The 27088-nt window shown below is 48.6% G+C and overlaps 8 protein-coding genes across 8 annotated transcripts; 6 read left to right on the top strand and 2 right to left on the bottom strand.

Annotated features, from left to right (window-relative positions):
* Positions 1-2090: 2090 nt before the first annotated feature.
* On the top strand, positions 2091-2780 carry LDX57_011914 (uncharacterized protein; the record flags this gene model as incomplete). Its single annotated transcript, XM_046093656.1, has 3 exons — positions 2091-2278; positions 2346-2636; positions 2696-2780. The coding sequence occupies 3 exons, from the start codon at positions 2091-2093 to the stop codon at positions 2778-2780; spliced, it is 564 nt and encodes a 187-aa protein (XP_045949634.1).
* A 1922-nt stretch (positions 2781-4702) lies between these two features.
* Positions 4703-8650, top strand: LDX57_011913 (uncharacterized protein; the record flags this gene model as incomplete). Its single annotated transcript, XM_046093655.1, has 1 exon — positions 4703-8650. The coding sequence occupies one exon, from the start codon at positions 4703-4705 to the stop codon at positions 8648-8650; it is 3948 nt and encodes a 1315-aa protein (XP_045949633.1).
* A 699-nt stretch (positions 8651-9349) lies between these two features.
* Positions 9350-11044, top strand: LDX57_011912 (uncharacterized protein; the record flags this gene model as incomplete). The annotated part of the gene is made up of 1 exon (XM_046093654.1): positions 9350-11044. One exon carries the CDS (start codon positions 9350-9352, stop codon positions 11042-11044), a length of 1695 nt encoding a protein of 564 aa, XP_045949632.1.
* A 993-nt stretch (positions 11045-12037) lies between these two features.
* On the top strand, positions 12038-13841 carry LDX57_011911 (MFS transporter; the record flags this gene model as incomplete). The annotated part of the gene is made up of 4 exons (XM_046093653.1): positions 12038-12387; positions 12451-13471; positions 13534-13654; positions 13711-13841. Exons 1-4 carry the CDS (start codon positions 12218-12220, stop codon positions 13839-13841), a joined length of 1443 nt encoding a protein of 480 aa, XP_045949631.1. The 5' UTR covers positions 12038-12217.
* A 371-nt stretch (positions 13842-14212) lies between these two features.
* LDX57_011910 (uncharacterized protein) lies at positions 14213-15607 on the bottom strand (the record flags this gene model as incomplete). The annotated part of the gene is made up of 1 exon (XM_046093652.1): positions 14213-15607. One exon carries the CDS (start codon positions 15605-15607, stop codon positions 14213-14215), a length of 1395 nt encoding a protein of 464 aa, XP_045949630.1.
* Positions 15608-16381: 774 nt separating this feature from the next.
* Positions 16382-18982, top strand: LDX57_011909 (uncharacterized protein; the record flags this gene model as incomplete). Its single annotated transcript, XM_046093651.1, has 1 exon — positions 16382-18982. One exon carries the CDS (start codon positions 16382-16384, stop codon positions 18980-18982), a length of 2601 nt encoding a protein of 866 aa, XP_045949629.1.
* Positions 18983-21747: 2765 nt separating this feature from the next.
* On the top strand, positions 21748-22442 carry LDX57_011908 (uncharacterized protein). Its single transcript, XM_046093650.1, has one exon. It carries the CDS (start codon positions 21828-21830, stop codon positions 22353-22355), a length of 528 nt encoding a protein of 175 aa, XP_045949628.1. The 5' UTR covers positions 21748-21827; the 3' UTR covers positions 22356-22442.
* Positions 22443-22794: 352 nt separating this feature from the next.
* Positions 22795-25024, bottom strand: LDX57_011907 (aminoglycoside phosphotransferase family protein). Its single transcript, XM_046093649.1, has 6 exons — positions 24679-25024; positions 24574-24625; positions 24422-24519; positions 24211-24362; positions 23769-24156; positions 22795-23713 (listed from the first exon to the last, which is right to left on the bottom strand). The coding sequence occupies exons 1-6, from the start codon at positions 24824-24826 to the stop codon at positions 22809-22811; spliced, it is 1743 nt and encodes a 580-aa protein (XP_045949627.1). The 5' UTR covers positions 24827-25024; the 3' UTR covers positions 22795-22808.
* Positions 25025-27088: the final 2064 nt, after the last annotated feature.

Here is a 27088-nt window from a genome sequence, read left to right as displayed (position 1 = left end):
AAAATGTGTTCATTGAGCACTAAAATGAGCAGTGAATATCTTTTTATTGCGAGATTTGATTGATTGTCGTTTGTTCGATGTTTTGTTTAACATAATTGTTTTTATTTAAGTGATTAATGTTGATGTCGTAACATCATTCTTTCTTTTTCAGATTTTCGTTCTTGAAAACATAAAGATTTGATCATTTTTTTAGACAAGTGTTCATTGAATATTTCTTTACTTTTTTGATGTCATTTCATTATGTTTAAATGTTGCGTTAACGATATATTAAAAAACGTTTTTAAGATTTTTTGTTTTTTTTATAATCAAATCGTCGTTCGTCACAATCAGTTTTATTCAGATCAATTTTTTTTGAATTTTATTTTTCAAATTTTTTTCGAATCATGCGATATAGATATCGTCATTTCAATTTAAATGAAATATAGTTTATTAAAATTTTGATGTGTATTTAGCAATTGAATTGATTTGTTTAAATTGTTATAATTTTTGTTTTATATTTTATAATGCATTGATATTTTTGAATGTTGTTTGAAAATATTTTTTGAATTTGTTGTAATTAATGAAGATTTTTTTGATGTTATTATTTTGACAATTTTCATTTTTTTGATAATTTTTGATGAAAAATTCAAAATAATTGAATGTTGGATTAGTGAAATAGATTGATGCAAAAAAAATTTTGTTTATTTTATGTATCAATTTTTTATAATTCATTTGAAAATATATATTTAATTAAATTGTAAAAGTTTATAGCTTGGATTTGATGTTATCGAATGTTTCAAATGATTTGATTTTGATTGATTTGATAATTAAATAATCTTTTAAAATCATGATTTATTATTATAATTGGTCGATCATGTTTTCGAGATTATATATGATAATTGTTTGTTTATGATTTTGATCTAATCTTCTTAATAAGAATTGAGAAATCTTGTTGATGTTTGAAATAATTGATATATTGTTTAAATTTGATTTGTATTAATTTGACGTTTAATGTGTCAAATCTTAAAATCTATTTAAATTGTGTTGTGTTGTGTTGTTAAAATATAGTTTAAACTTTTGATGATTAGTCTGATTGATTTTGAAAACAAATAATATTTATTTAAAGAACATTGTTGTTTTTGAATGACTGAAGATTATGTTTGAAAATCGAATCTGAATTTTGATAAATTAATTTGATAATTGAAAGATTTTTAAACAGTTAAAATAAAAATAAAGTCAAATTGATATATATATCTTTTTATGATAAAATGTGAACGAATCGCATTAGTAGTGTAATTTTTGTAATTATCAAAAATAGTGATTGTATTGAACGCAAAAAATTAAACAAGAATCATTTTAAATACATGATAATGAACGTTTTTATATTTCTTTTTTTTGAGCCTTTTGTAATTGGTAAAGAATATATTGATATACAAGTTGTGATTGTATATTATTTATTTGTATATCACGTAATTACATGCAATGCGTGTAGAAATCCAAGTACGCATAGGCGCATATATACTGTGATTTTTAGTGTTTTTGCCGTTCTTGGTCTAGTGCTCAGGATGTGCTCATTGAACACTGGGATGAGCAGCGGGCATCTCTTTATTGCGGGGCTTGGTTGGTTGTCGTTTGCCCGGTGTTCTGCCTAGCGTAGCCGCCCTCACCTAAGTGACTGGTGTTGGTGTCGTAACACAACTCCACCAATTTGAAATGTTAGATTTGACAGATGCTGAGGTCTATTGCTAATTACAAGAAAACATTACTCCTAGGTCCAAGTTATAGTTCCAAAGACTGTCACTGAGAATACCTTGGTATAAACTGTGCCCATCCTACAGGCAAATGCTTGATATAAATAGAAGCTTTAACCATCCGATTGAAAGAAGACGCTCGACTACCCAATGACCCACCGATCTATAGAAAACTTCACCCGTCCGAAAATCCAATGTTATGTAAATAGAATGACGGACGGCTAGCCCAGGCCTTACAAAACTTTAAGGGTGCTGGCTCTGAAATTCGTTGGTACGCTGACCTATGAATGACATCTTTTTATATGTTCCTCACACATTCTACATTTATCATCAATCAAGCATTTGCGCCTCATCGCCGAAATGGATCGTCTCGAAGGTGCCACCCTTTTTAAACTCGAGGGCTCTACCATCACAGTTGCCAATGAGGACTTCAACTTGAGAACTCTTTTCTCGGAGAAAATGTGCGACGCATTGGGACAACGCAAAGCTGTTTTTTTTGGCGAGCGAATCTCCGACCAGGTCCCTGCCGCCATCAAACTGAGATACCAGTATGCACTTCTCTGAAAATTCCATACGAATTAAATCTCTGCTCACACTGGGAAACTCACGATACAGGATGAACCCGAGAGGCGTTGTAAGCGCGAGGCAGAACCCCTGGGTTAAAGACTTCGCAGGAACAATCTTCCACCGCGAGGTAGATGGGCTGAACGATACGTCTACCATCAGCGGTATACCCGGCCTGTTGGCGCAAGATACGCTCGAGCAAACCTCTTCGGACGAATACCCCGGCGGATATTTGCATGTCATCGTCACCCAGCTGATGCCTGGTAGGCCCATTGAAGACTATCACAACATCAGCGCAAGCGAGGGCAAGCAAATAGAAGGGAAAGTCGTTCAAATTCTGGAGTAAGCAAGGCCTAACATCATTCTGGCATTGGGCTCTTCTGAAAAACACTATTATGTAGGGATGTGCGCGCCAGCGGCTGGTGTGTCACCAGTGGGGGCCAGGATGATGCGATCTACGGTCGCAACACAATGACCGTGTATTAGATAGTCTTATTGCATCGCATATTGATCTTATAGCTGAGCTTACAAATTATAGTTCTCTGACCTGCCTCGGAAACGTGTTGAAAATGCCCCCTGATCATCCACACTCAACCCCTTACACGCCCGAATCGATGGATGTGCGGCAATTCGGCCAAGGAATATGGTGGGATAGGTAGATGTATATCATTGCCATGAAACTAGGCATCTTGGAGACTCGGGGAGGGAGTTTACTTGGCTTTCTATTTTTAGCTTGAGGAAATCAAGACGACTGATTTAACTCCTGGAGAAGGCCCGAAGTAGAAAAGTAGTATACTCACAGTACTACTTATTCGGTTGTCATGCAAGGACTTGTTAAACCCTACCTTACTTCGACCTGATGGAATAAATGCCCCTTAGTCCCTTAGGTAAAAGAAACATTTCTTTATATTCTACATTTATCTTCAAATAAGCACATACGACCACAGGGTGTGGAGAACAGGGCTTCCCGTCCGCTCAGCCGTACTTAAGCCACACGCCGGCCGGTTAGTAGTTGGGTGGGTGACCACCAGCGAATCCCGGCTGTTGTATGTTTTTGCTCTCGATTTTCTCTCGCTTTTCGGACAAAAACGCAGGAAGAGTTGCCCTGTATGTGTGTGATCTTGCTTCTAATTGATTACTTCACAGGTCTTGACTGAAAGCCATCAAGACCCCCATATCACCAAGACTACTCCGAACCTCTTTTCTTGACGCAGTTTCATAATGGCTGAGTGATAAACAGAAAGGCGACCTTGGAGCTTCCAGCGACCAGACCCATATAAGAAGAGATTGGTGCGATACAATTGACTGGCGTGGCCGACGCTTAAGCCCCCTATAATTTTAATATACCAAATGGTGTTCAATAAGTTTTATGGGCCGACACCCACGAGCTGAGCTGTGGGGCAATTCTTTAGGATTCTATCCCAGTTAGGCACATTCTAGCACTCTCACTGTGAAAGACTATTTCGAAGAGTTATCTGCTATAAAAGCTGTTTTGAGTCTATACAGGTATATCCTCGCTTTGGAAGATAGACAATACGGATAATCTTTCTATCCTACGCCGTCTTGGCAGCGAGATCAGTATTGGGGAATCGTTATCTTCATCTACTAGGCTTATTGGCTGCTAGTAAAAGCTGGTTTCATTTTTGAATCTTATATATAGATTTTGCTACCTCCCTAGTGATATTTACTTCCGACTCTCCGTGTTCTTTATCCGATTCAATATGATATAAATTACCGGTCCGTAGCATAGCATGATTAAGCATCCTTAGGAATGATGGCTGTTGAGATATTGAGCTTAGAAAAAAACCTCGGCCAGATCGGAGTAGATTAGGTCTCAGGTGACCCACACGGGGCCACGGCTTCAGCTCGCTTGGAAACCTCCAATCTCTTTCATCTCCGCTCCGATTGAACTGCCTGCGTAGCGCTCATCGCTGAGTCTGACATGCTATATCCAGTAATTGTCGCTGATCATTAAGGATTCCGAGTTTCTGACTGCAGATAGGAATGAAATCTCCGATCTCCTGGTGGATTCATGAATCAGAATCCCATCACAATCGCAAATCTTTTTTTCCGACTCGGTGGACCCGATCGAAAATCTTTACCAGATCGATCTCGCACCCCCGCCAGCCCGAAAGGACCGGATGAGCAGGGAGTTCGTGCGTACCAGCTGGCCCAGCTCACTGGTGCTTGCTGGTTCACCGCGGACTCCTTCCGTGCCGATTGACCCACGTTTGCCGGCAAATGGTGCGTTTCATGATAGAGGACTAGAGATGACTGCTCCACTGGGAAGGGTGGATTTCATCATTTCAGGGGGAGATTTTTTCCGATGGCGGCTTTGTTTATCTCGTTGAGGATTTTCCCCCATCTTCTTTCTGGAGAATGATCGTCTCTGACGTTCTGCCAACATCATGCCCCTTCGCCAGGTTCGACTGTCCCTAAGGTCGAGGCCTGACTCCATCCGGACGACTGTTGTATTCCCCAATGTGGACTCCCCGGATGACGACGTAGGTAGTCCTTCCGAAACCAGTCGCGATGTCTGGGATGAGGCCTACATCCAGCTGAGGGTTGAGACTGCCACCGCCGCCGTCATCGCCGACTATGAACGTGTATTGGGGGCAGCTCTTCGTCCCATCAGCCCGGAACATGCCCATGGATTGGACAGAAATCCTTCGCGATGGATGTCAAGCTTGGACGAGGCCTCTCGGCGTGCGTTAATCGAGGCACTCGTGACCCGGGGCTGTGAGGCCTTTGAACGATCCTCGTACGGGCGCAACATGTTGTCCTTTGTCGCATTGTCTATCGAAAAGATGAAGTCCACCATTGAAGCCACAGTGGAGACCTGCCCCGCCTCGTCGACCGCATGGCTGGCGACTTGTTTGCTCGTTGCCCCGATAATCATCAGCAACGTCCAGAAGGCCGATTTGCAGCCGGGAATCAACTACGTGATATCCAGGATGCCCTGGTACACGGAACTAACCAAGGTCCCGACAGTGGGTTCGTGGAAGACGCCAGCGCTGCAGGCGGCAGTGACCACCAAGGTCGTCGAGCTGTACAAACTGGTCATCCGCTATCTCCTCGCCAGTGCTCGCTTCTACGACCACTCCACCTATCGTTTTGAACCAAATTCGGCCAAATGGGGCAGCTGGGAGACCATGGTCGCCGAAATCCAGGCGGCCGAAACAGAGCTGCTGTGGTGCATACACACGCATAGCGGCAAGTCGCTGAAGCGTGCGCTCATCGAAGGTGCCCGACAGGGCGAGCATATTAAGAACATCACCAGCGTCTTCTCGGTCGCCCAGCGGAGAGCCAACCTGATGGATAAGATCATGCCGGATGCCCGACTGTCCCACTCCGAAACGTACCACGACTACGTGAATCAGATTGCCAACCCCCATAGCAACACTGGGCATGGAGTGCTCAGCCACCCGACCTTTACCACCTGGAGCAACGCCGACAGTGGACTCCTCGTCCTTACCGGGCAGCCAGGAACGGGCAAGTCGGTCCTCGCGAAGTATCTCTTGACGGAGCTGCCCCGAGTACGCCCTACATCAATCTGCTCCTTCTTCTTTAAAGACGATGGCGAACATAATAATCTGAGCACTGCCATGTATGAAGTCCTCAACAGCACCCTACAGCAGTGTTCCCATTTGGACGATGTGGAAGAAAAGGCAGAACAGGCCACGCGGCACAGCGTGCGACCCGACTCGGACCTGTTCTGGGAGTTGGTAGGGATTGCCAGTCGAGGGACTCCCCACGGGCGGGTGACCGTAGTCTTGGATGCTTTGGATGAGTGCAAGAACGCCCATCTGGAGACTGCCCTGGATCGACTAAACCGGTTCCAGTCCAGGTTCCCTGACTCTAACGTGAAGTTCCTTCTCACGACCCGTCCCGTTCCCGGCCTCCTCGAGCGACTAACGAACGGCACCATTCTCAATCTTGGTGAGGACGCCGAGTGTCGTGAATCTATCATCGGCGATATCGCTCGGGTGGCGCAGGATCGGGTGGAACGGTTCGCCCGTGAGAGATGTGTCCGCGATGAGGGCACAAAATCGAAATTACTCCGGCACCTCGAAATCCACGACAGCGCGAGCTACTTGTTTACCGACCTGCTATTCGCCTATCTCTATTCTCTTCCTGTCCGACCGGGGACAAATTACTGGTCACGCACAGTCGATCACCTGCCAAAGAGTGTGATCGAGATCTACCGGGCGCTGCTGGACCAGATCCCCGAGAGCAACCGCGACGACGTGCGAATCATGCTAGAACTAGTGCTCGCCACGACCAAACCACTCACCGTCCGGGAGATGGCCATTGCACTCGCTCTTCATATCGATGACTGCACGAGCTGTGATCGGGAAGACGATTTGGGCTTGCCTGCCGAGGACTTTAAAAACTGGCTTCGCGACACCTGCGGACCGTTCTTCGACGTCTACAACGATCGCATCTACTTTGCCCATCAGACAGTCAGGGATTACCTCCTTGTGGAAGAACCGAAACATAGGCCTGCCTGGTTAGAGCAGTTGTCGATTGAGTCCTGTCACAAGATGATGGCCCACAGTTGTTTCGCCTATCAATCGCTTCCGTTCATTAGAAAGAATAGATTCATGTCGATCGAGGCGTACATCCAGGCGCCGTTTTACACAAGGAGACAGTACCATCAGTGGTGCCAAGGGTCGTTTGTATTTGCAGAGCATGCGTTTGCCAAGTGGGTGGTTCACGTCAAGAATTCCAACCGCTCATCCGACAAGGCAAAGGGACGCGTGATGGAACAAGCTGAAGGGCAGACGAAGGAAAACGGGGTTCTGAGCCAGGAAGAGGCAGGGTCCGACACGACGGACGAACACGACGCCCATTCCGAGCAGTCGTCACAAGAGCACGAAGATTCGATTAATGAAACAACCGGAGAAAAGAGGGAAGATAAGGCCGAAAAGGAGATTGAAGTGGACGTTGCGCACGACATCAAGGAGGCTGGAAAGAATTCAGAGGCTCCACCAGATGAACCTGTAGTGGAACAGCCTGATCAGCAGACGGAGGAATCTGATGGCCTGAGTCAGACAGAGGCAGGGTCTGATAAGATGGACGAGCAGGCCAGGAAAAATGCTGAGCAGCCACCGGAAGAGCACGAAGAGTCATTCGAAGAAACGACCAAAGCGAACACAGAAGATATCACAGAAAAAGAGACTGAAGTGGATGCCGCGCAAGGCATCAAGGAGACCGGGGAGAATGCAGAGGGTCGTCCAGAGGGACATGTGATGGAGCAAGCTGGCGACCAGAAAGACGAGGCATCGGGACAGACAAAAGGCCGGTCAACCCAGGTGTCCGACGGACGAGATGAAGGTATTCTGATCGATCAGGTCAAAGAGCTATTCCCAGAGTTCCGGTTCAAGCTAGCCCTCCCCCTGTTTTGCTGCTCCGGAATGCCGTCGTCTGTCGACGTCCAGACTTTTGTCGAAATGCTTCCCGCGAAAAGCCCGGCCCGAGATAACCTTCTCACCGCGCTTAGTCAAAGCCTAATGGCCCGATACTGTCAATTGGGCGATAGGGCTGATCTCAACTATGGCGCTGATCTGGCAGAGCAGGTTCTTAAGAGAACACGTCGCGGCCACCCGCAATTGACCCAGAGACTGGCCACGTTCGATCAGGGTTTGAACATGCGGTTTTGGGATGCGGTGCATCATGACGTCCCTATTACTGGAAATGAAATGCGTGAGGCCGACCAAGCTGTCGCCATCACGCCTACCGGTCATCCCGGCCGCCCAGCTGCCTTGCATGAACGTGCGATTGTTCTTGAAAGACAGTACCAGCGCACCAAGGATGCCCAGGCCATCAGCCAGGCTATTGAGGACATCTTCAGCGTTGTGAAACTGGTCACCCCGTCATCGGCCAAACCGCGGTATTTGGACTATCTGGCGAACTTGCTGGGACAGCGATTTCTGGACGGAGGCAACCCTGCGGATCTCAATTTGGCTACCCGGGCCGCTGTCGAAGCGGTTGTCACTACGCAGTCAATCAATCCCGGCGATACCAAAGTTGTGGCGATGCACCGAAGCACCCTCGCCTTTTGGTTAGGGGCCCGGTACAGGATGACACGGCAGCCGAGCGATATCGACAAAGCACTCGAGGTGATCCGGATCGCATTGGACATCACGCCCGCTGATGATCCTAGCCTCCCGATCTATCTTTGTAGTCTCGCGCGACGTCTCTACGAACGCTACGAGCAGACCGGCGCAGAAGAAGATCTTCGCGAGGCTATTGCGGCCTCGCGTCGCTCCGCACAGCTTATGTCTACCAAACATCCCCTTTATCCATTCCACCATCTGTTTCATCAAGTGCTGAGCACGGAAGAGTGCAGTTAGACCGAGCGTTGCGTTGGCGTTTGGTCTGTTGGTCTTTTTGTGTCTTGGTACTTCTCTTTATATGTACACTACCTTATACTATTACTTTGTATGTAATGTAATGATCCACCTAGCTTTTCAGGATTGCAATGAATCATCCGCTGCCAGGTGAAGGCATCCAAACCACGTCGCAATATCGCTCGAGCGTTTTTGAACGGTTACTAGTGACGTGTAAATGGGTCTTGTTCAAACACGCCCAGCTGAACATTTTAGAGTATCGATTGCCTGAGTAGCCTTCCATCAGATATTGCTCTTCATTCACCTAGCTATCGGTTTAGGGAAGACTGTATTTTAACGTTGGGAGATCTCAACGATCGAGCTGCTCAACGCAATTAGATGCCACCAAATACATTATACAAGGCTATATACAAGCTACCAACATGTACTCTTCAGAAGAGTATGCAGAGTTGTATATTTGAACAGTCTGCAATCCATGCTCAACCTCATGGGCTAGTTGGAAGGGATAGACCAAGAGAGTGGGACGTACTAACAGGGAAGAATCTGTTAGGTGCATTCAATAGTTCCATTCTTAGTCTTCCCCATCCATCAATCAACCCCGCCACTGTCGGCGGATCTTTCCGACGGATCGAATCACTAGAATACTCTCAAATCATCCACGTCGAACATTGGAGCTCATTCACCAGCTTGACGCCGCCCACCATGTCCGACAGCCATAGCGAAGTCGGCTCGGAGGTCTCGCTGCCCAGCACTGCGGCAACCAACGAGCTGCTCTACAATTACAACCAAGTCATCGCCGCCCTCGAAGGAAGAAGCGTCCCAAATGATCTCACCTCGGTCACTGCGCGCTGTGCAGTGATTCGAGGACTGCGTTGCTCCTACGACTTCGCAGTCAGCCGAGACATAGTCGACCTGTGCGCTTCACTGCACTTTCCCGAATTTGTTCGAGCACGCAACGCCCGGCTTATCATGAGCAACGTGGTTCCGGACGGTCTTGAACACCCCGAGTCCCAGCCATACTGTATCTGGAACCCGGACTTTGCCACGGAGCAGACATATCGCCAGGTTGCGCAGCGGTACCCTGCTATGCGCTATCAGGTCGGCCGTGCCTGTGCCGCCGCTGGGTATTTCACGCTGTATACGGAGCTCGATCTCCTTCCGGATGTCTCCATTGCTGAAGAGGCTCGGGAGGGGAATACCGTGGGGGGAGGCCAAATCTACCAGTCGATCATGTCTTCACCCCTGAAATATGCCGTGATGGATGATTATTCGCGCTCAATTAACGCGGAGAGCCCGCATCCCGCCTTCCTCAATGCTGACACACATGTTCGCTGGAAGTTAGAGTGGCGGTTCACGCCCGCAGAGGATGCCACGGAGGAATTTGGGCCTGAGGAGATCGATATTGAAGAGGATCGGTACATAGGTCTTGAAAGGGACGAGCCAGATGAGTCTCGCTACGATGAGCTGAATTCGCAAGAGGCGACGCTCCTCTGGCAGCCTCTGCCTCTCGATCTACCAACGATGAAAAAGAATCTTCTCCGTCAAATGGCCGCCTATGAAGGAAGTGTGGACCGATATGACAGGTTGATGAACCGCCGATCTCGGGCAGCAATCGACTCACTCGAGATCCTCTGCGTCGTGCGTGGTATCTATCACCACACGATGTTCGCGCGGTGGTGGCAGCACCAGATCGACACAGGCGCTTTTCAAGACCGAATGACGAACAGGGAGCGGGACGAGATTCAAACCGCCATTAATGCCCGCCGCGTCATGATCAACGAGATTGGAACATTCACCGAAGACACCCCCTGCAAGCCGTGGCTGATCTGGCATCCTCTCAAACCGGAAGCCGTGGCACTGTATAGTCTTTCGAGGCGATGCCCTTCCATGCTTGTGCAGATCGCCATCGCCGCCATATATTGCGACTACAAAAATGTATACGACAGCCTCAAGGTCCGGCCCTGCATTGCCCTCTTGTTCGCCGCCGAAAAAGTCGGCAATCCCTTCTACAAGCAAGACATTGAAAGGCGCGCAGCAGAGCTCGGGATTACCGACCTCTGGAAAGAAGGCCCCTGGATTGAACAATTCGGCGAGACGCATGGGACGTTAGGCCTTGACTTGGAGCCCACGGGCTCTGGAATCACTACACGCCTCCGCTCGGAACACATGGAACCGCTGGATGGAGGATACTATCGGAAGAACTTTGCATACGGGGGCTATTTTGAGAGATATGTCTTTGTCTCGTTTGAAACGATTCGGAAGATGGAAGTCGAAGGCTACCGTTGGGAGGAGGGTTCTGGAATCTTACACAGTAGTGATACGCATTGGTTTGTGTCTCATAAAATTATAAAGGATGAGGATGGAAACGAGATTATCGACGCCAGCGATGAGGACTAGCCTCCGCCGAAATCAAATATCCATTTGGATACTTTCAATATCCACTCGAACTAGAATAGAATGGTTTTATAGTTTTGCAATAGTAGACTTTAATACCTAATTCACTGATTATAAACTGCATTAAGATATATAGATCTTAAGTGTTAGATAGGGTTATGAAACAATTTACTAATGCTTGAAAATAGTTCAGATGCAATTATCAGTAACGATCGTCAGAATAAGGCCCTAGTCATCAACTCATCACCACCCCTTAAACTTAGAACAGCCTTTACTTGGGTAAGAAAATAAATTCCCCTTGCTGTGAATAGCAATATTCATTGATTTATAGTCTCTAGTCCATTCTATGATTCACCCATTGTAGACAGAATTCAGGGAAAGGGCGTTTTGACTCCCACTGTGGTATGTCAAAAAACACGTCACCCGGTGGACTTCGTCAGATCACCCTTTGAAAGATAATAAATGGCCACTGCCAAGGCTACCGTTTGTATTGACTTGGTTGCTCGTAATCGAGCCCATTGCTGGACATACTGTAGGACTTGCTGGAAAAGTCTCCTAGACTGAGACTCTATCTAGGGTAAGGCGGTACACAGTCATCATTGTTTTGCAAAATAGAATGACAGCCTGTACCCTGTCCACAACATTGCGTCTAAATCCGGTCCGGGGATTTTGGGAATCAATCGCAAGAGTAAATCAAGGTTGATTCAAATCCCTGGTGGAGATCAATCCTACTCCGTACAATCGGACCCACTAATTCGCCGACTTGTTGTGGGGGCCGTTACTCATTAGTTGCTCTTTTATCGCGCGTAATGAGCACCGTAGAACTTCCACCGCGCATCAAATGTTTACGAATACATTTTGCCATCGTTGCTGGCTCTGAAAGGTCGCCGAGCTAACGGGAAATTTTGGTAATAGCACAAGTGCTTTGCAGCACAGGACACCCCACAACGTAAGAATGTTGTCCTTCCGAGACTCCGGGTCCCTTGGCCGGACAACCAAAGAGTCAATGCGATTAATTTCAGTAAAGGAAGGAAAGGAAATCGCCGATCCCGGGATTTAGGGGCTTATTCCTGATCTGTTGTCTAGTGCTATCCTATTTTGAGCGATATGTTGCCGATTGATCCGCGTTCTCGTAGATGCCTTTGATATACATACCTGCACCTTCCAGGGACAGTGATGACCAGGCTGAAACCGCAGAAACCGAGAAAAATGAACCAAGCCACGGAAGCGGTTGAGAAAGGAGATGTTCTGTCTGACTGGGTCAAGGATCCTGACAACGCTAAGAACTGGTCAACCGCAAAGAAGCTTTACAACACTGCCATCCCTGCGGTCTTGTGCTTTTTGATGTACGTGACGCCCCCTTTTGCCGCCAATGAGTGGCCCAACTAACCCAAGGTCGTACCATGCAGCTCCTTTACTCTTGCTATCTATTCCCCTTCGCACGAACATGTCCAAAATGACTTCAAGACGACTACTGTGCTATCTTTACTGCCATTCACCCTCTACGTGTATGGGCTTGCCTTTGGCCCTGCGGTGTCAGCGCCGCTCAGTGAAACATTTGGTCGCAGATTCATCTATATTTGTATGACGCCGATCGCATTGCTGTTTGTCTTGGGTGCGAGTTTTGCACAGAACCTTGCTGCACTTGCTGTCTGTCGACTCCTAGCCGGCATCATGATCTCCGCACCCCTCGCCGTGGGCGCTGGCACAATGATGGACATGTGGACAGGGATAAACACCAACCGGGGAGTCGTCTTAATTATGACTATTGCATTTCTCGGACCGGCTGTTGGAGAGTTAGTTGGCGGCTGGGTCGCCCAATTCCTGAAATGGCAGTGGTCGCAGTGGCTCAGTTTATGCCTGGGCGCAGCACTGTGGATCTTCGCTATGGGTGCCCAAGAGACTTATGCAGGGCCAGTAATGCGCCGCAAAGCGAAGAAGCTGGGATTGCCCATTCCCCCGTCACCTATCCCGCCTGGCCTGGCAGGTGCCCGTTTTCTAGTCACGGTGACTTTGGCGAGGCCTCTGTATATGTTGGTCCGTGAGCCCATAGTCCTGCTGTGCTCGCTCTACTCGTCCTTGAACTTCTCTGTTCTTTTCTGCTTTTTGGCGGCCATCCCACTTATATATGGCGATACCTATGGATTTACACCTGGTGAAAGTGGACTGGTATTGATCGGTATCACTGTAGGGTGTTCTCTTGGAGGAATTACCATTGCGCTTCTCGACTCGTACACTCTGAAGCGACATGTCCGCAAACGCGGAGCCGAGGCACCACCGCCGGAGCGCATGCTCTGGGGAGCAATGATAGGAGGCCCTCTGATGGCTAGTGCCTTATTCTGGTTTGCATGGACAGCCCGACCAGGAATTCATTTCATGTCTAGCATTGTGGCGACAGGACTTTTTGGTTATTCCAACATTCTGGTATTTGTAAGTTATGCTGCGTTTTCTTTACCCGACAGGACGAAGTCACTGACAGATGTGCTCTACAGGTCTCAACAATGCTTTACTTGACCAATGTTTATGGTGCCCAATTTGGAGCGTCAGCCCTGGCAGCGAACGGATTGCTACGTTACCTCGTCGGGGGCTCCTTTCCTCTTTTTACAATCCCCAGTAAATACCCCCGCCTCTTTCTATCTATGTGTGCTAGAGTCTAACAATCACTCAAGTGTATAAAAACTTGACATACCCCTGGGCGTCAAGTTTGCTTGCATTTCTAGCCGTCGGATTTGCCTTTCTACCATGGATCTTTTACATCTTTGGTAGTAAAGTCCGTAGCACTAGTGCCTATATCAAGTAACATCCGAGCGCTGCGATCTCGCCGACTTGTTCTGCTGAACGGTCAAAAACCTGTACCTTCTTTCTTTATTTCGTTGCTTTCTTGTATTCTAAAGAGCTACTAAATTTCAAGTTGTATAAGAATAGACACAACTTCCCTAAATCCTTTTCGTAACCCATTGCTTCGGTTGCTCAACAGCCTGTTCGTTATATATTGAAAGGAGTTGCGTTGATTGATTCACTGGCGGATTGAGTACCGGCTTACCGATTTTCACCGAGATAATGATAATAGAGTCCAAGTAGTCCTCCACACTTAGCGATATATAATTGCTGAATATATAGACAGGTTTTCAAGAGCTAACCCGTCGTAGCAAAACCGCAAAGATAAAATAATTACACATTCTCAATGAAAACATCTGCCTCCTTCTTTTCAGTAACATCCGCTGGCGCCCGGCAGACATGCGACTTGAATGTCCGTGTTGGGAGTCGGTCTTCAAACATCTGCTCAATCTCTTCCAGGGAGCGTTGATTCAACTCCGGGACAAAGAACCAGGCGAAAAGAAACGCCACCACAGAGAGACCCCCGTAGATGAAAGCGACTCTACCACCGATCTCGGCCTGAGTGTAGGGATTGACGAACACAATGATCAATCCGATGATGTAGGCTCCCATTCCGGACATCGCTACGGTCTTCTCTCGGACTTGGTTTGGAGGCACTTCGGCTGTCAAGACCCATGCCAGAGGCCCCCATGTGATCTGGAAGGAGAAGAACCATAGCATCAGCATCACGACCGCCGCGACTTGCATGGAGTAAGACATGGCTTCGGCGCCGTTGGCGGTCAATCCGCCGATCGTGATCATGCAGGCGCCCAGCATCAGAGAAGAGCAGAGCAGCACGTTACGCCGGCCCAGCAGATCAGTGGTGGCCATGGCGACGAGGTTTGCCACGACACCGATAACGTAAACCACGACAGCCATCAGAAGGACTTCCTTGAATCCAATCTCCTGAAGAAAGACAGATTGGTAGTTTGCGACGAAAGAAATGCCTTGGGCCTGCTGGAAGACCTGGGCACCGACCGCAATGATTGTTCGCCTCCTGTTAACCGGATGGGTGAAGCAGGCGGCCCAGGTTGCGGTTGCCTGTCGCTCACGCTGCTCCTCCTGCAGCAGCTGAAGAGCTGCGACTTCTGCCTCAGCGGGGAATGAGGAGCCGCGGAGACGATGGAGAGAAGTCACAGCTTCGTCTAATCTTCCTCGTGAAACGAGCCAGTACGGGGACTCTGGCAAGAAGGGAAGACTGATCCAGCTGGCCGCGGGGATGGCAATTTGGGCCACTATCACAACCCTCCATGCCCAATCTGTGGGGATGTGTTGACAAAGATACACGATAAGAGAAGCTGCAAAGCCTCCTATCATGAGGAAGGCGTTATATGTTCCGGACATCAAGCCACGGAGGGACTTGGGCGCACACTCGCCTTGGTAGGCGGGGATCACACTGGTGGCAATGCCACCCCCGAGGTACACGATGAGCTTGCCGATGATGAATTGTGTATAGCTGGATTTGGTAGTCGACTCGATTATAACTCCGACTGTCACCACGAAGCTTTGAATCCAGAAGGTTTTCTTTCTCCCCAGGTGTTCATTGAGGGGTGAGCCGCAGAATACACCGACAATAACACCGACGTAACCCAGGCCGGTACCCAAAGACTGCTGCTGCGATGAAAGGGCCCATTCGTTTGTGGCAGGATTATATGATCCAAAGTTTTCCACAAATTGAGAAGAGCTCATCAATGCGGACCACCATCCTTGGTCAAATCCGAAACCAGCCGATGAGATGGAACCAAAGACAAGAACAACCCAAATCAACCAAGGGAAGGATCGCAGTGAATCCGCTGAGTGGCCTTGCTGCACCATTTTAAAAAGATTCGAAATAAGAGGAGAAAGGTGAAAAGGCAATAGACCGCCGAACTGAACAAGGCTGGAGCCTCAGGTCTAGGGTATACTTATACTTGCGTTATCAAGCATGGAGCATCGCCTAAGAAAATTTATCAATCCATTTTCAAAAATGGATAAACTGACGAGGGGACTTCAAATCCTCCGGAACTTTGTGCCCCAGACTGTCAGCACTACTCCGTGCAAGTGGAACTGCTGTTCTTTCGTTGATATTCAATTCGGAGGACTAGACAGGGACCACATTTTCCCCAAGGGTTTAAGGTCCCCCAGGCTCGTGCTAAAGCCCGTCTGGGGTGAGAGTGGGGAATTCTCTGGATGACTAGATCCTGGTGGTACAATACTGGAATAGTGGACCGTGGCCAAGTAGCAAAATGAGGATGCAAACTCAATACGAGGGAGAGGAGAAGAGAAAAAAAATCCCGGGTATCGTCTCCACTATATCGCCGAAGTCAACCACGCTTGAAGCTATGACGACAATGGCACCATGTGTCGCGCCAGGAATTTTCGAAAAATGACTTTCAGGATCCTGGTACTCAAAAAGCAGTATTTGGCCAACTTTATGCATGTGTGTCGCTCACAATTGACTTCGAGCCTTGTTCATCTCTTAACATGACGGCAATGGATTCCGACGCTCTCAGTCCCGTCGTGGAAAAGCTCCTCGAGGTTTTGACTCTGGAAGAAAAAGTCTCCCTAGTTGCCGGTCAAAACATGTGGCAAACTGCTCAGGTTGATCGACTCGGTATTCAATCTCTTCAGACGACCGATGGACCGGCGGGCGCACGAGGCACTAAATGGAATTATGGCTCTCTTACTACTCTGATCCCGTGCGCGATATCGCTCGCGGCCACCTTCGATCCTTCTCTGATCGAGCGGGTTGGTACCGTGCTTGGGGAGGAGACGCGGCGAAAGGGCTGCCATGTTCTGTTGGCTCCGACAATGAACCTCTCGCGTTCGCCGCTTGGTGGCCGGAATTTCGAAGGCTATGGAGAAGACCCATTCCTAATCGGCACTTTATCTACCTCAATGATCCGGGGTATCCAAAGCCAAGGCGTCGGTGCCTGCATGAAACATTTTCTTCTGAATGATACGGAGACGCGGCGTTTCAATGTCGATCAAACCATTGACGAACGTACCCTTCGTGAGGTTTATATGAAGCCTTTTGCCATGGCTCTTCAAGCCTCTCCATGGACGTCGATGGTTAGCTATCCGAAGGTCAACGGCATTCATGCAGATATGAGCACCTTCGTCCTCAAACGCCTCCTTCGGGAAGAGTTGAAGTTCGATAGGCTTGTCATGAGTGATTGGGGTGGCTGTAACTGCACCACCCAGAGTCTTATCGCTGGGACCGATCTGGAAATGCCGGGGCCGCCTGTTCGCCGAGGGCAGAAGCTGTTGGCTGCTATTCGAGCCGGACTGGTGGACGAAAGCAAACACTTGGATGTCAGTGTGCGACGAGTGCTGCAGCTACTCGAAAAGGCCGGGCTTCTTCCAACGCTGGGAGATTTGGATGGCCAGCCTCTACTCGCATCGCAGAAGACTCAGTGTTCGGAACGTCGGCAGAGCTTCCAGGCATCCGACAATGCCGTTTTCCACCAAATCGCCCGAGATGCCGCTGAAGGCGGCTTGGTTCTGCTCAAAAATGAAGGCCTCTTACCACTTGAACCAACATCACTTAAGAGTGTCGCTATCTTGGGCCCGAATGCTCGCAAACCGACTGCAGGTGGATCAGGCAGTGCTGCAGTCAACCCATTTTACACCACCACGCCCGAAGATTGTCTGACCCAGGCTCTGAAGAAAGCCAACCCAGAGCTGAAAGTGTCGTATGAACAGGGTATTCCGTTTACGCTGCGCCCTCCTCTTCTGGATGGTGCACTCACTCTTTCCGATGATTGCAAGCAAGGATTTAAGGTGGAGTTCTTTGGGGGATACGAGTTTCAGGGCCCGGTCGTGGCCACCAGCTTTTGGCCGAACTCGCTAATCTACATGATGAGCGACGGAGATGTGCCGGCATCTCTGAAGGGAAACCCTTACTCATACAGAGCTACAGGCGTTGTGAATGTTAAGGAATCGGGTCAATACACATTCAGCATTGCCAACACAGGCAAGGCAAAGCTCTTCGTGGACGGTCAGCTGACGATCGATAACACGGATTGGACGACTATCACCGGTGGCTTCCTCGGTTGTTCTAGCGAGGATCGCTGTGCAACTATACATCTCGAAGCAGGGCGCGCATACGCATTGCGGGTGGATAACATCGCGACCTTACCAACAATCGAATCCTTCGATAACACACTTTTCCCTGCCGTCTCTGGCCTCCGGGTTGGTATGGCCATGGAGGAGGATGAGGAGGCCATGCTGAACCGGGCGGTAGAATCTGCCAAAGACTCGGATATAGCTATCTTGGTCGTGGGACATAACAAGGACTCTGAGGGCGAGGGTGGCGATCGGCCGAACATGGATTTACCCGGTCGCACCGACGAGCTCATATCCTCGGTTTGTGCCGCGAATCCTAACACGATCGTTGTGGTCCAAGCGGCCAGCGCCATCGCTATGCCTTGGGTAGATCAAGCGCGAGCTCTGGTCCTTGCCTGGTACCAAGGACAGGAGAACGGGCATGCTTTAGCGAATGCATTGCTGGGACATTGCAACTTCTCTGGAAAGACTCCTATCACGTTTCCCAAGAAATTGGCCGATCACGGATCTAGTGCTTGGTTCCCTGCCGAAGCGGCAAATGACCACGCTGTCATCGGCGAGGGTGTGTTGACAGGGTATCGATGGTTTGAAGAGCACAAGATTGAGCCCTTATGGCCATTTGGATTTGGTCTGTCTTATTCATCTTTCAGGCTTTCCAACATCCGAGTGAGCGGGCGATTGGCCGCTTCGTGTGCTGCGTCGGAGATTGCGATTCACGTCACAGTCAGCAATATCGGATCGTATGATGGACATGAAGTCGTTCAGGTATACGCGTCGCCATCGAGATCAATTCGAGACAGTGGTCTTCAAAGCTATCCTAAGACTTTGGTCGGGTTCAAGAAGGTGTGGGTGCCTGCTGGTGAGGTTAGGAATGCGAGCATTGTCGTTAGAAGCGAAGAGTTCCGGTGGTACGATGAGCAAACCGCTTCGTGGCGTCTAGATACTGGTAACTACGATATCTTCGTGGGCACCAGCGTGCAGGACATTGCGTGTAAGTTGGAAGTTGGCATAGCTTAGTATGTTCAGAGATCTTGCAAAACTACTTTGCTATACCTAGTCAATCATATGTATATCTATCCTGTTGTCATCTTTCTTCAAGTTCTGGTTCCAAGTTCTGGTTCCGTGAAGCTGAGGGCATTTCTTCGACATTACGAGATTGTAAATATCACGCCGTTTACAATTAGACCAGCAGGACTGTGGGTACAGATAATTAAGGGGATAGATAATGGGACGTGGACACGGTGCGGTTCGTAGAACCGAGAACGCCTCCTTCAAAGAGTAAACAATGTATCTGGCAGTCTGACGATATTGTCACTTGAAGAGGGGGAGGAAGTGCAACGAAGAGTCGAGGAGGAAACAAATTCCCCCTAAATTTAGTGATTGAAGAAGATTCAGCCGACGGCGTGATATATGCAAGACCCTGGCTGCTATCCTCCCCATGAGACAACATGAGCCCTAAAAGCACCGGCGGGGAGGAACGAAATGTCTGGAGACGATGACTGGATTTTTCCCAGAAAACAAACAGCTCAGAGAGTAAGGGTGGCAGTAAATTACACATCCGATGGATGGGCAGTTAGCGATTGTGCCCAATAGATCCACGATCGGCAAGGAATGTTTGGCAGATAAAGCTCGTCAGTGGATGTCCACGGAAGCTTGTATGGCACGTACGCCTTACATACCCCGAGATGGGGAGCGTAATTTGGACGAGATTCCATCCGAAACCCTCTTCTTTATTGATTCAGAAGCACTGTGCAATGGACTCGGGAAAAGATGGCTTCAAAGCTCTCGAGATTCGACTGCTCCAGGCAATGTCGACCTATAGACAGGTTCTTAAGAATGAACATCTCCCGCTGCCTTGTCTGCATATGTCGTCGCCATACTCATCATTGCTGGATGACAGGGTTCAATCTCCCGAAGGAAAAGGAGCCAAGGAGGCTATCATCGAGATCTCTCAGCTAATCTGTGCCACGACGATGGACCCCGAGCTAAATCTGCTCGTCAGCTTTCTAAAGTTCCATTTCTGTTCATGTCTCAAAGTGGCAATCGATCTAAGAATTCACTATCACATTCCACTCGAAGGCGTAGTCGCGCTGAGCGAGCTTGCCCGGTTGACCAGACGAAGCTCTTCTGGGTATGTATGTGCGAACAAAATGCTCACCCGTCTCTCTCCTTTGATTGGGGTGATTGACCATGCGGAAAAAAGCTTATTGATATTGATGAGTTCGCATTTTGCGTGTTCTGGTAATTGAGCATGCCTTCATGCAGCCGCAGCCCAACTATTAATGCCCACACCCGAATGTCTTCCCTCCGAAAGCCCACAACGCACGACCTACTCTGCCACCGGTTCGCTCCTCCTCTCTGGTCACCGGACGATAATTGAAAGAAACTTTTCTGGTGTGTAAGCTACTGTAAATCTAAACAGCGATTAGGTTAGACGAAGCCTTCCGCTCTGCCAGCCGGGAGGCCGACGCCCTCGCAGCAGGCGGGTACCGCGAACTGGAACGAGCGCACGATTGCGCTTTCAACCTCGCCTTCGATACCGGAAATAACTTCTAGTGGTATATCGCCGTGGAAGATACGATCCGGGGCCAGTGGTCACTGTCAACTCTCTCAATATCATTCCCCGGCTCTACCCGTTTGACAGTCTCGTCGTGGACGGGGGTTCCATCGTTGACGTGGGCGGCGGCCAAGGCCAAGTGGCTAAAAGCATACTATCCGGATAGCAGATTATATTGTACAGGACGGATATTGTATGGCGAAAGCTTTGACGACGGCTGGCCCAGCGGTTGAAATGCAACTGCATGACTTTGTCCAGCCGCAACCGGTGAGAGGCGAGTTAATTTACATGAATGCTGTTCGTTGAGCAAAAGGCTTTTTCTCTTAAACAATTTTTCAGGGGGGGCGGCGTACTTTTTCAGGCACATCCTCCACGACGATCATCTTGAATCAGATGTGATCTTCATGTCACATTATCAGTCAGGTACCATCCAGCCAAGTAAGAGTCATGTAGAATCTCGAATCGCATTCCAGTTCATAATAAACTGGGTACTGCAATGAATGTTGCAAAATCTCGAGACATACTGTTTTATCTCAACCTCCAACTGACTGCCGTTTTCTCTCCTCGTTTGAGTTCTTCCCTCTATTAAATTGCTTGCATTGGCTCTCTTAGTGTCCGGTCAGGGCCTCGGAGCCTCGAAAGCACGAAAGTGCCGTGGGGCGTCTAATGGTTCTGCAGGCTACTGTTGTCATTACATATGGTTGTTGCCGATCTAGTATAAAAAGTCACAGCACGGTAATCGTTTTCAGTATGTTAAGAGAACCCTTGGACTTAGGAGCAACAGCGGTACACTAAAGCTTACACAGACCTCTATAGGATTCGTGGGGTATTTATTTAAGTAGTGTCTCAGACTCTCAGTATACTGCGGATCGCCCTTATTAAATGCCAATCAACAAGTGTTATTCATATGAACTGCAGAACTTCTGTTTTTGCATGATTGCCAAGCCTCCTTTCCGCCGTCAGAAAGTCCAAGCGGTGGAATATTGCAAGTGTTAATGAAGCTGAAACGATGCTATTCAAGAGCCAAGACGCTACCGCGAGACATAGCAAATGAGTGTCTGGCGCAGATAGAGAACGCTCCGTGAAATTTAGTGCCAAACGCAGATCGCTGCGTTGTTCTGTTTCGTGCCGAGTCACTCCTTCATTTAGAATTGGCTGGTCATCTCCATATTAATAGGGAAGGATGCACCGCGGAATATTGAAGGTAACCTGCAAGTCCCATCCTCCCAATTGCTTCAAACCGACTATTCCATTGATTTTCTGAAACTAGACTCGTCTTTACAATACCTCGCTAGTCTAAACATAATGTATTTTCTCCGTTTTATCAGCGTGATAGCCGCTGCATCAACAGCCTCCGCTACCCTGACGTGGTCGCTGGACAAATCCTCCGATCCCTCTTCCGACCAAACAGAAGCATACGGTCTGATCGAGGCCGCAATGGAAGCCGCAGTGGCACGGCACTCTCGCCTCGGCGACGCCAGCAAAGAGCTTCACGTCTCTTACGCGCCCGGTGTTCCGACCGCAGAGGCCAGCTACGACGGCTCAATTCGATTCGGTTCGGACCGCGCTTACATGAACGAGCGTACGGCTCTGCATGAAATCTCACATACCCTTGGCGTGGGCCAGACGGCTGCATTCGACACGCTTTGCGCGGATAATAACTGGCCGACTGCGACGCCTTTGCTGCAGTCGTGGGATGGTTCCGATGCTACAATCAGCTGCGGTGGAGGCCACTTCTGGCCGTATGGTTTGAATTACGACAATGAGTGGAGCGATGAGAATGGTGACCGTCATGTGCAGCTGGTTAATGCTATGCTTGCTGATGGCATGTAAGCGATTCTATACGATGCGAACCGCGTATGTTGGTGGTTTGGTTCTCAAACGTGTGGCAAGGTCGGCCCGACTCTCTTGAATTGGAATACGATATGTACATATTGCTGTGAGCTGATGTCTGCGGTATAAATAGAGATCGGGATTACAATTGACCGGCAAATACTTATAGTTCCGAGAGGAGGGAGCAGACACTAATTGATGGTTTTTAAGCCGGTGTAGATAAGAATAGTGGGCTGTCTGTATGTACCCGATGGTATTCTTGTCACAGCCGGATCTCGAGAATCGCTGCTTCAGACTCCGGACTACCCTTCTTATGCAATTTTGATTTCCAATTCTTAATCTATCAAGGCTAGCACGTCAGCTAGTAATGCTGTAAAAGCAGCCATAATCCTCAGTTCACTGGTCTAAGGCTGTATCAGTCGAGGAAGGAGGTGTTCACCGGTTGGTTAAGTTTCACGATTGATACGACCAGAGCTTTGCATATAACTCCCTTTCAGCTTCGTTCTCAGCCAGCCCAATGAAGATATCTCTAAATTTGCGGTTGTTTTCATTGGCAATGTCATAATCACCGGGATCAACCATGCCATCAACCGGAAGCACACCTTGGTCCTGAAACATTGCAAGCATATGCCCAATACCATCAATATTTTCTTCCTCCTTGGAATGAAGCTCAAGTTCTTTATCCGTGAACTCAATAGGGCAGGGTGGCCCATCACTCGGGAATATCTCATTCCATTGGTTGGCGAGGAATATGAGCGATTGACGGAAAAAGAAAAGATCTTTGTTTTCCCACATCTTGCTCACCAGCCAGACAGGCTTCCGCAGAGTTTGGATTGCTGATTGCTGAAGGACTGCCCAGTGACGAGGGGCTCTTTTATACACCTGAGCTTCGTAGTACTTGTGTATGGTCTCACTCTCTAGATTGTCGTCAACCTTCATTTGCTCCTCTTCGCTGAGAGTGTCAAAATTCGCAGGTCGTTCTGGTACAACCCAACCTTCTCGAACAGGCCCATGGTGTCGGAACATCTTGGGAATCTCTGACTGGTAGAATAATGGGGCGATGCATGAAGACTGCCAGTCCACAACCGAGACGATTTCACAGGTGGCCGGATCAACGAACACGTTGTCAAGATGAAGATCAGGGTGCCAGAGTACTTTGGACGTCGCTGCCTCATCCGTCGTTGATGGAACCAGGTAAGGTGCCACGTTCATGTACTGAGTGAGAAGAGCAAGCCCTTCACTGGGAAGCTTGTAATGTTCAGTTGACCTGTAGTAGTTCATTCGAGGTTGACCGTGCGATTGAATCCATGCGATCTCATTGCGTCCTAGCGCCTGAGTGTATTCACGGGGGTCCAGCCCTGCCCCAGAAATGTTAACATCTCTCTTGGGTCCAAGACCACGAGTGGTACTTACAGGGACCACGTTCAAGTTGCAGTTCTCTTATGCTTTCCTCCCAAAGCTCCGCAGATGTGAGAGGCCCTACAGAAAAGCGACTGAGTGATTCGGCATTGGAAGAGTCGATGTTGATATCTTCCGCTTTCCCAGTCAATGAGCGCAAATCGTCTTTGAAATAGATACAGCCGTGCTTGGGAAATGATACGGCGGTCAATGTATTCTCCATGTCCACAATCTGTGTAATCACCTTTAATTTGGCCTCTCGCGGCCATTGATTCCAAACAGAGCCAAGCCTGATTCCAGGTGCCTTCTCCGAAACGATGTATTCTGCTTCAACGGGATTGTTCGCGGCATCGGAGGACCAAGCAAGAATACGAGGAACAGGAATCTTGAGTACATCGCGTAACTAACATTCTTAGTAACAGGTTATCAAAGATGGACGAGGCAAAGCCTATCTCACCAGCTCGTGCGTAGCCACCTCAGAGGCCGTTGTGAATCGGGACGGTCCTGCCTTTGGATTCGGGATTTTGGCAAAAACCTCCGCACCGTTGTCCATAGTCAAGATGAAAGCCTTATTGCGCAAACCCTCTAAGCACTTTAGAACTCTGGTGCCTGTTGGGGGATATCGGTGAATATTAAATTCCGTGGGGGGTGAGGGCGCTTGAACATACAATTTCGAGCTCCGTCGCAAACATTGAGAGCAACTTCTATTAGCCGCTGTAGATTGAATCTAACGTAGCGCTTGGAAAGCTCATTCTGCTCGTTGAGCCTGAATGAACGCCTGTCAGTTGAAAGCCCCATCCCAATTAGGGTACCCACTTACAGCCATCGATGTCGGGAGTATCTGTACAGTTCGTCTTCGGATATTGTCTCGTCTAGGGCATTTCTCAGTCATTTGATACTTCCATGGCTACCGGAGCGCAAGTACAAGTACGGTTGGGTCTTTCCGTGCATAACTTGGGGAAATCCGATTTTGATAGTCCACTCAATCGCAGAAAAGGGAGGAAACTCATGCCCTGCGTCCGTCCGTCGGGGAGTCGGCTTCGCAAAAGGGCTGCGGTAGCGTAATTTCGCATGTTTGATGTATTGTTGTCGGTCCTCGCGGGATTGCGATCGGATTTGTCAACGGAAGGGGGAGTGTTCAGGTTAATTTAAGAATTCTCGATCTCATATCCTCAAAGCTACTTAGAGACATCCATGATACGACAAGGCCCGAAGACCTGATGCGGCCAGCGTTATTCGTGGTGAGAGATGATAGAATTCAACTGGGGGAGATGATTATGCAGATGGTGATCGGGGAAGAATGAGGCCAGCCTGCCCCGGCGTTGTATGCATGGAATGCTTGGCAGATTGCAACCTCAGGCACCCACCTTCATACCAATCGACAAATCACTATTCTGACCAGACATGCAGACTTTGAGATCAACCGTGCCAACTTCTCAGCTAGAAATAGTCGCCCTGTGAGTCTCATGAAATTCGTTATCCACGACCCATCGCACTCTTCGGTGGAAGCTGTCCTACATAGTACTTCGAACTCCGCAGTACGGACCGTGAACCTCCGCTCCACCGTCCTCATCAATCCTGGCAAATCTCACTGGTATATCACTAGGTGTGGGTAAAATCATAAACGTACTCCATATTGCCGCTGAGGGGAAGCTGGTGAGAATCGCTAATAAGATCTACCAGACCAACGCCTTCGAAAGTGAATACATCTGGTTCAAGAGGAGGCTGTGCTAGCTACAGCAAGCGTAGCCTCTTGAATATGGCATGTTGATATTTCGGTCTTGCTGCCGCTCTTCACTTCGCCCAAATAAACTAATCGGTTTACGAAGGCAAAGTAGCCTTGCTGTTGATAGCCAATCCTCTGGAGAAGCTCCCACGACTCAATCAAGCGACCCGTAAGCTATATACGAATTGCTACCATCGCCTGGTAGTCTGGTTGTACAGTAGACTGAGATATACGAGAAAGGAATAGAAGAATGAAACGAAGTGGAATTGAGGATGGTTTAAATACATATGAGCTCATGTTAGCTTCACCAAAAGGCTACTAGTCACCGGCCCTGCGAAGAAGGCTGAGCTCGTCGCCGGTGCCCCCCTCGACCCTCGTCCCCTCCTCCACCGGTCGCTCAACCAGTTAGCAGTTTCCACAGGATACAGACACTCACAGAACTAGCCCCCTCAAGTTCATGGTCTGCGCCAACCCACTCATGTCGAAAGATCGCGAAGATGAACCGCCTCCCAACCTTCAGGTAGAATAACGCCCCCGTCGATACCCTGAAGCGGTGGAATTAAGTATCGTCTCCTTGATTCGTTTCGAGCCCGGCCGTCCCTGGCGATTTGGTGCAGGGTTTCCCCCGTAGAAACTTGGCGAGATTTGTTCCTCCTCCGAAGATACAAACCCTTTACCCAAGGACCAAGATCGTAACAGAGTCGTCCAATTGCGATGAGAAAGGCGAGGCAAGAACAGACAGCAATGAACTTTTGGTAACCAGTCCAGGAAGACATGATGAAGATGAACGTATGATGGTAGCAGGGAAGTGGAAATTGGAACTGATGGAGAAAGGAAAGAAAAGAAAGAACACAACATTGCTGGGAGGAAAGGCTCTTAATGCAGGGCTGTCGTAAACACTCTGCGTTGGAAGGAACAGAGAAGGCAGCTTCCTCGATATAATAAATTGGAAAGAAGGAATAGAACAGACGGTTTCCTAATTACATTGGCCTGGGGAAAGTGCAAGGAGAAGAAATTTCCCGGGTGTTGCGTGGATTCTGGTCGTTCACCTTCTCTTCCTGGCCTTTGCTAACTGCCGAACGCTCCTCCTAGGCAACCCCCCAGATCAAGCGTGGTTTCATGATGGCTTCACGAGTTTCCCGAGCAGAGCTTCCCCTGAGTGAATCAAATTTTGTTAGCGCGAAAGACCATTTGAGTATCAGGGAGTCAAGTCCATCTCACCTCCATGAGAGCCCGATTGCTGCTTTCTAGGCTCTCGATGCGCTTCTTCATGCTCCATGTCTTCCGATTCGTTAGCTCAGCCCTCGCTATGAAATGAATTTGCTGCAAACACACCTCATATTGTAGATACATGATAGAAGCAACCATAAAGAAGGGGGTTAGAAGTATGAGTGTGTCCCATACTCCCATTTCGATGACGCGAGTGAAGTGATGACTAGCAGATTATCGGTGGTCAGTACTGCGACAAGTGAGTCTTATCAACTTACTGGGACGCGGCCTTGGTAGACTGTCTGGGCACTTGAATGGATCAATGAAGTGAGTGACCAGCTATGATGAAATTTGATGGAGCAAGGCTTCACTGATGGGGAACGTAGCTCGGTGTAGAGAA

Source organism: Aspergillus melleus (genome assembly GCF_016097325.1).
Source record: "Aspergillus melleus strain CBS 546.65 chromosome Unknown contig7, whole genome shotgun sequence".
Classification (NCBI taxonomy): Eukaryota; Fungi; Ascomycota; class Eurotiomycetes; order Eurotiales; family Aspergillaceae; genus Aspergillus; species Aspergillus melleus.
This window is presented reverse-complemented; position numbering and strand designations above follow the sequence as displayed.